At 36.7% G+C, this 7,503-nt stretch overlaps 1 protein-coding gene across 2 annotated transcripts in view; it reads left to right on the forward strand.

Annotated features, from left to right (window-relative positions):
* Tasp1 (taspase, threonine aspartase, 1) overlaps positions 1-7,503 on the forward strand; it is a 227,822-nt gene that overhangs the window by 31,468 nt on the left and 188,851 nt on the right. For both annotated transcript variants that reach the window (XM_013010937.1, XM_013010938.1), the window contains one exon: positions 6,717-6,837. In XM_013010937.1, the coding sequence (XP_012866391.1) occupies positions 6,717-6,837 (121 nt within the window). The remainder of the gene's footprint in view (positions 1-6,716; positions 6,838-7,503) is intronic.

Raw genomic sequence — 7,503 nt, forward strand, 5'->3', positions numbered from 1 at the left:
ATGGGGCCTGAACTCTTGGCCTGGGTGCTGTCCCTCAGCTCTTCAGCTCAAGGCTAGCACTCTACCACTTGAGCCACAGCACCACTTCCGGCTTTTTTTTCTTCTGCTTATGTGGTGCTGAGGAATCGAACCCAGGGCCTTAAGCATGCAAGGCAAGCGCTCTACCACTGAGCCAACTTCCCAGCCCCCTGGCATTTTTCTTTAGGAATGCTCTGTGAAAATAGAACACACCAGCTGGGTGCCGGTTGCTCACGCCTGTAATCCTAGCTACTCAGGAGGCTGAGATCTGTGGATCACTGTTAAAGCCAGCTGGGACAGGAAAGACAGTGAGACTCTTATCTCCAATAAACCACCAGAATACTGGAAGTGACTGTGGCTATTGTGGTAGAATGCTTATCTTCAGCTGAAGTGCTGAGGAACAGTGTCCAGGCCCAGAGTTCAAGCCCCACGACCGACCAAAAGAAAGAAAAAAAAAAGAATTAGAACACATAAGCTTGCTTAAGGGATTCTAGTTGATAACAATCAGTTATTCTGTTTATATCTAATTGTAATTGATGGATATCCATTCTGCAAATGTTTATTGAGTACCTACCATGTGCTAAGAATTGCTTTAGACACTGGGGTATAGTACTTACAAAGATAATATATAAGGCTCATTCATGTAAGAAGAATTATACAAACAAAAATTATACTATTAAGAAGAGTGAAAAAGTAAGACAAAGGAAATAATTGAGGAATGCTGGGAAAATGCTATTCTAGTTAAAGCAGTGAGAATCCTCTGATTAGAAGTTATCATAGCAGAAATGATTGAAATAAGGGAGCTATGTGAAGATACTGGGGGACATCTTAGTCAAAAGAAAAAGTACTTATCTAGCTTTTATTCTGCTTTGTTTTTTCTTATAATAATTGTCACCAGAGGCTATTGATTATTTGGACATGATGTACATGTATATTTACACTTTTAATTTTTTTGTGCAGATTCTGGATCTTGAACTCAGTGCCTAAATTCAGGAACTGGGCAATGTCTCTTAGCTCTTTTGCTCAACGTTGTCACTCTACCACTTGAGCCATACCTCCACTTCTGGCTTTGTGTGTATATGTGTGGTTAACTGAAAATAAGAGTCTCACAGACTTTCCTACTTGAGCTTCTGGCTTTGATCTCAGATCAGAGCCTTTCTGAGTATCTAGAATTACAGTCATAATCTACTGGCACACAGGTTTTACTGGCATATGGTCTTAATGATCTTCTTCCCTCGTTGAATCACCTACTAATCTTAATTATTTCATAGGACTGAATGAACAACTATAACAAAGGTCCTGAGGTGGGGTCATACTTTTTATGCTCAGAGAACTGCGGTTCTGGCTCGTGTTCAGAAAAGGAGAAAAGTAGAAGATTGCAGGTTGTAAGAGGAAGGAGGGATTGCATGTTATAAGGCCTTGTGATCCTTGAAAATTAGGATTTTGGATTTTAGTTTTGGTGGAAAAACCATGGAAAGGTTTTGAACAGGGAAGTAACAGGGCTTGAAAGACTTTGAAAGCATCATTGGTTACTACTGAATATGATGTTACTTACATGAAACTGTCAAGAAAGCAGTATACCTATTACTTGACATATACTTACACGCTCTTTTTTTCTTCTTATAATGTACATATAATTTTAAATTTGCTGATTTTCTGATTTTTTTTTGAGACAGGTCTTACAATGTAGTCCAACATTTTATATCAATTTCCTGTTGGTTTTGCCTCAGTCTCCCAAGTGCTAATATGGAGGTATCATTTACTTCTCAAAAAAAAATCCAATGTCAAACTGAAATTTAACCATTTGATGAGTTTTGACACATAACAATTTGTTTATTTAGTAGTTGATGGGCATTTGGGTTATTTTCAGTTTTAGGCCATTATGAATAAACTGATATGAACATTTACATCAAATTTTTATGCAGATATGAGCCTTCATTTCTTTTGAATATATAAAGAAGAGAATTGATGCTAGGCATTGGTGACTCCCATTTGTAATCCTATTCAGGAGGCTGAGATCTCAGAATTGTGGTTTGAATCCAGCTTAGGCAAAACATTTTGTGAGACTCTTAATCTCCAGTTAAGCACCCAAAAAGCCAGAAGTGGAGCTATAGCTCAAGTGATAGAGCATAAACCTTGAGCAAAAAAGTGGATGAGAATGTTTGTGTACGTGTGCGTGGGCGTGCACACACACACAAAGAATTGTTGGCTATATGGTAAATTCGTGCTTAACTTTAACAAAAATTGCTAAACTGTTTTCCATTTACATTCTTACTGACCACGTAAGAAGTTGCTCCACATTTTTTGCCAATACTTGTTATTGCCAGTCTCTTTAATTTTATTTTATTGGTTGTACAGTATCTGGTGGTTTTTATTTGCATTTTCCTAAAGACTAGTACTTTAAAAAAGTTCATGACACTTGTGAAACCTCAGACTTAAGGGGGGCACTAATGCTGTGGATTTAGTGACCACTGATAAGCAATTTTGCAGCAAACAACAGAGATTGTGGTTGACTACATATTGAATAATCAGGTAGACATTTGCAATCAAGAAGCAGGATGGAGGTCATTGAGTGGAAAATTACTAAGAGGAAACATAGGTGGTTATGGGAGATTATAGTTCAACACAGCTTGACAGTATTCTTTTTCTTTTTCTTTCTCTTTTTCTATTTCTTTTTCTGCTAGGCCTGGGGCTTGAACTCTGGGCCTGGACACTGTCCCTGAGCTTCTTTTGCACATGGCCAGTGCTCTACTAATTGAGCCACAGCTCACTGCTGGCTTTTTCTGAGTAGTTTATTGGAGATAAGAGTCTCCTGGGCTTTCCTGCCCAGGGTGTCTTGGAACCTCAATCCTCAGATTTCAGCCTCCTGAGTAGGTAGGATTACAGGCATGAGACACCAGTGCCCAGCTCTTGACAGTGCTCTTGGTAGACACTTTCATTTTCTGTCTTCCCAGAAACCTATTGTTAATCCTTTCCATTTCATAGTTAGGCAATTCTTCTTGAATTTAATTATTTTCAATTATTTACTTTCATTTTAATTGTACATTTTTTCTTGTTTTTGCCCTGTGGTCTTAAGTGCTAGTCTCTAATCCCTGACACTTTTGCTTAAGTTGTATGTACATATTTTAAATTCTGTCAATGTCATGGCCCACTTTTCTGGGATATGGCAGAATTCTGGGGTGGTAATGAAGTTTGTTGATGATTTTGAGTATTTGGTAACGGTGTACTAGATTACAATGTTCTACAAACATCATTATTGTCTAATTTTAGTTTGCTTTCCAGACGCCAAAATGAAACACCATATATATTAGCAGTTATTCTCCATTCTTCCTGTCTCCTTGTCCTTGCAACCCCTAATATGCTTTATGGATTTGTTTTTCCTGGATTTTTTAATGTAATGAAGTACTCTAGTGCAATGTCTTCTGTGTCTGACTTATTTACCATAATATCTTCTTTCAAAGTTTTTTTTCATATTTTTATCACTATTAGTACTCTGTTGTATAGCTATAGCACATTTTGTCTGTTTTGTCAGTTGATGGACATTGAATCTTTTTTTACTTTTTTGGTATTGATGAATGATGCTACTTTAAATATTCATATACATGTTTTATGTAGACATATGTTTTCATTTTCCTTGGGTATACAAGTTGAATTGTTGGGTCAAATGGTAACTCTATGTTTAACTTTTTGAAGACCTGCCAGATGTTTTCCAAACTGGCTGCACCATTTTACATTCCCCTCAGCAGTGCGTGGGGTTTTTAATTTTTCCATATCATTGCCAGCATGTGTTATTATCTATCTAATTATAGCCATCCTGTGGGTGTGAAGTAGTATTTCATTGTGGGTTTGATTTGCTTTTCTCTGATGACAAATGACTTTGAGCATCTTTTCATGTGTTTGCTAGTTATTTATATATCTTCTTTGGAGCAATGTTTATTTATATAATTTACTCATTTTCAAATTGTATCCTTTAATTTTAGAGTTGTAGGAAGTTTTTTTTTATATTCTGAATACAAGCCCCTCATCATTTATATGATTTTCAGTTTTAACCTCATGCTTTGGGGTAATTTTAGTGTCCTTTAAAACACAAAAGTTTTAAATTCTGAATATGTCCAGTTTATCTAGGTTCTTTTCCTTTGGTTACTTTTTTTTTTGTGTGTGTGTTGGTCGTGGGGCTTGAACTCTGGGCTTGGGCGCTGCCCCTGCACTCTTCAGCTCAAAGCGAGCACTCTACCACTTGAGCCACAGCACCACTACTGGTTTTCGAGTGGTTTATTGGAGATAGGTATCTTCATGGACTTTCCTGCCGGGGCTGGCTTTGAATCTCAATCTTTAGATCTCAGCCTCCTGAGTAGCTAGGATTACAGGCGTCAGCCACCAGCGCCCCGCTCCTTTGGTTACTTTTAATGTCAAATATTAGAAACAATTGTCTAATTCAAGGTGATGCATATTTGCTCTTATATCTTCTCTAAAATTTTTAGTTTTAGCTTTTATATTTAAGCCTTTGATCCACTTCGAGTAAAGTTTGAGTAAAATTTTTGTAGAGTGCTTGCCTTGAGCTGAAGAACTCAGACAGTGCCCAAGCCTAGAGTTCAAGCCCCATGACTGACAAAAAAAAAAGTCCAACTTCATTTTCTTATGGCTAGCCAGTTGTCTCAGCACTATTTATTGAAAAGGCTATCCTCACTTAATTGTTTTGACATCCTTTATTAATTGAAAACACATGTAAAGTTTTTCCTTTTTGGATTCTCATTTCTATTGTAATGATTGGTAACTGTAAGTTGTAAACCTATGAATGTGAATTTTCTTTTCTTTTTTTTGGGGGGGGGGTTTGGTGTTGTGGGTCCTGAACTCTGGGCCTAGGTGCTGCCCCTCAGCTCTTCAGCTCAAGGCTAGTGCTTTATCACTTGAGCCACAGCGCCACTTCCAGTTTTTTTCTTTTTTGCTTATGTGGTACTGAGGAATCGAATCCAGGGCCTCATGCATGCAAGGCAAGCGCTCTACCACTAAGCCACCTTCCCAGCCCTGAATGAGAATTTTCTAATTCTCTTCTTTTCAAGATTGTTTTGGCATTCTAGTTTCGGTGCATTGCCATATAAATGTTAGGACTAGTTTGTCATCTTCTACCAAAAATGGCAACTAAATATGATAAAGGATTGTATTGAATGAGATCAATTTAGGAAGTTATTGCTATTGTAACATTATTAAGTCTTCTGATCCATTTGCATGAGATGTCCTTTCCTTTAAAAACATAATTTTGGAAATGTTTTTATATTTTTTCAGTGTCTAAGTCTCTCTCATCTTTCTTTTTTCTTTTCCTTTTCTTTTTTGGGTTCCAGTACTGTGGTTTGCACTCCAGATCTTGCACTTTTGTTCTGTTTTCTTGTTTATAGCTGTTACTCTACAACTTGAATTCCATCACCAGTATGGCATTTTCCTGGTTAATTTGAGAGAGTCTTGTGGACTCTCCTGTTCAGGATGGCTCCCAATCATAATCCTCTGCTCTCAGCCTCTTGAGTAGCTACGACTTCAAGTGTGAGTCACTGTCAGAGTTTACTGTGGGCAGCACATCTTTAATTCTTCCCCCTCTCCCCTGTTCTAGGAGTTGAACTCAGTGACTCACAATCTCACTCAGCTTGCTTGTTCACAGTGGGTTTTCTACTACTTGAGCTACATCCCCAGTCCCACATTTTCATTTGTTAAGATATTTTATTGTTTTGGATGTTATTAGTAGATTGGCCCTACCCCCACTTTTTGTTGGAACGAATGGCTTTGTTCTTGCTGGGAATACAGTCCACCACTTGAGTCTTTCCCAAATCCTCTCTGGCTTTGTAATTTAGTTTTCAGATAGGGTCTGTGTTTTGCTGGCAATTCTCTACCTTCTTGAGTGCTTGCGGTTACAGACATATGCTACCCTATTGAGCTGTTATTTGAGACAGGGTCTTGCTAATTTTTTTTTTTGTCCTGACTTACTTTGAACTGTAGCCCTTCTGTTTCTACCTCCTGAGATAAGTGGATTATTTTCTTAATTTCATTTTTGAATTTTTTCATTGTAATATATACAAATGTAATTATTTTTGTATATTGATCATGTATCCTATAACCATACTTAACATATTAGTACATTAATAGTTTTGTAATAGAGTCCTGAAGGTCCTCCTTTTGAGTATACAAGACTATGTCATTTTCAGATAGTGATTTCAGTTCTCTCTTTCTAATCTAGCTGCTTTTTATGTCTTTGCCTAGTTGTTTCACAAGTGTGTGTGTGTGTGTTTGTATGTAAATAGAAGTGATGAGAAACACATCACCACTTTCACCATCCATCAGAATCTTAGCTCTCGAATTTTTGTAGCTTGTCTTGTCTTTTATTAATATGGGATATTATATCAATTGATTATTCAAATATTAAACTAAACTTACTTTCCTGGCATCCCTCTGGTTCATGATATAAATTCTTTTCATAATATACTGGACTTGGGTTGTTAGTTTTCCTTGGTGATTTTGTGTTGATATTTACGAGGTATATTTGTCTCTAGATTTCTTTTTTTCATGTTATTTTTGTATTGTTTTAAGTAGTACTGGCATCATACAATGAATTGGAAATACTTCTTACCTAGGTTTTAGAAGAGTTTATGAAGCATTAATATTAGCTCTGACTTAAAGCCTAATGATATTTAATTTTTGTTTTTGTCTTTTAGGATTCTCCTTTTACAAATGCAGGAATGGGATCTAATTTAAATCTCTTAGGGGAAATTGAATGTGATGCCAGCATTATGGATGGAAAATCTTTAAATTTTGGAGCAGTTGGAGCACTGAGTGGTATGTGGGCATTATAATATCTCATTCACACTTTCTAAAGACTTAGTTCAGGCTTTTAAATCATTCTTGTTGGAAGTTGTTTTGAAAACAAAATTTTTATTGCATTTAAAATACAAAACTCGACTGAATATTTAATAGGAAACAGCAAAGGCTGGAGATGTAGCTCTGTTAGTAGAGTACTTAGCATGGATGAGGCATTGGGTTTGATTTCTAGCGCTATGAAACAACAACAACAAAAGGAACAATAAAACTTATGTCTAAGTTTTATTAGAATTAGATTCATTTCCTTTATCCCTTCAAGAGATTCGAGACATTTAACATTTGATTTACTTATTTTCCAGTCCTGAGCCTTGAACTTGGGGCCTGGACACTGTCCCGGAGCTTCTTTTATTCAAGGCTAGCACTCTACCACTTGAGCCACAGTGTTACTCTGGCTTTTTGTGTTTGTGGTACTGAGGAATTGAACACAGGGCATGCATGCCAGGCAAGCATTCTACCACTATGCCACATTTCAAGCCACCATTTGATTTAGAATATCCTATTAACTTTGCAATTCAAAATATATAAACACTTTTATTAACAATTTCCAGATGTTGTGATTGAAATTTACCTTTGGTCTTCTAAATCTTTGCTTTTTTTTTTATTGTGAAAATACTGTACAGAGGA

This window comes from Dipodomys ordii, unplaced genomic scaffold, assembly GCF_000151885.1.
Source record: "Dipodomys ordii isolate 6190 unplaced genomic scaffold, Dord_2.0 Scaffold13, whole genome shotgun sequence".
Taxonomy (NCBI): Eukaryota; Metazoa; Chordata; class Mammalia; order Rodentia; family Heteromyidae; genus Dipodomys; species Dipodomys ordii.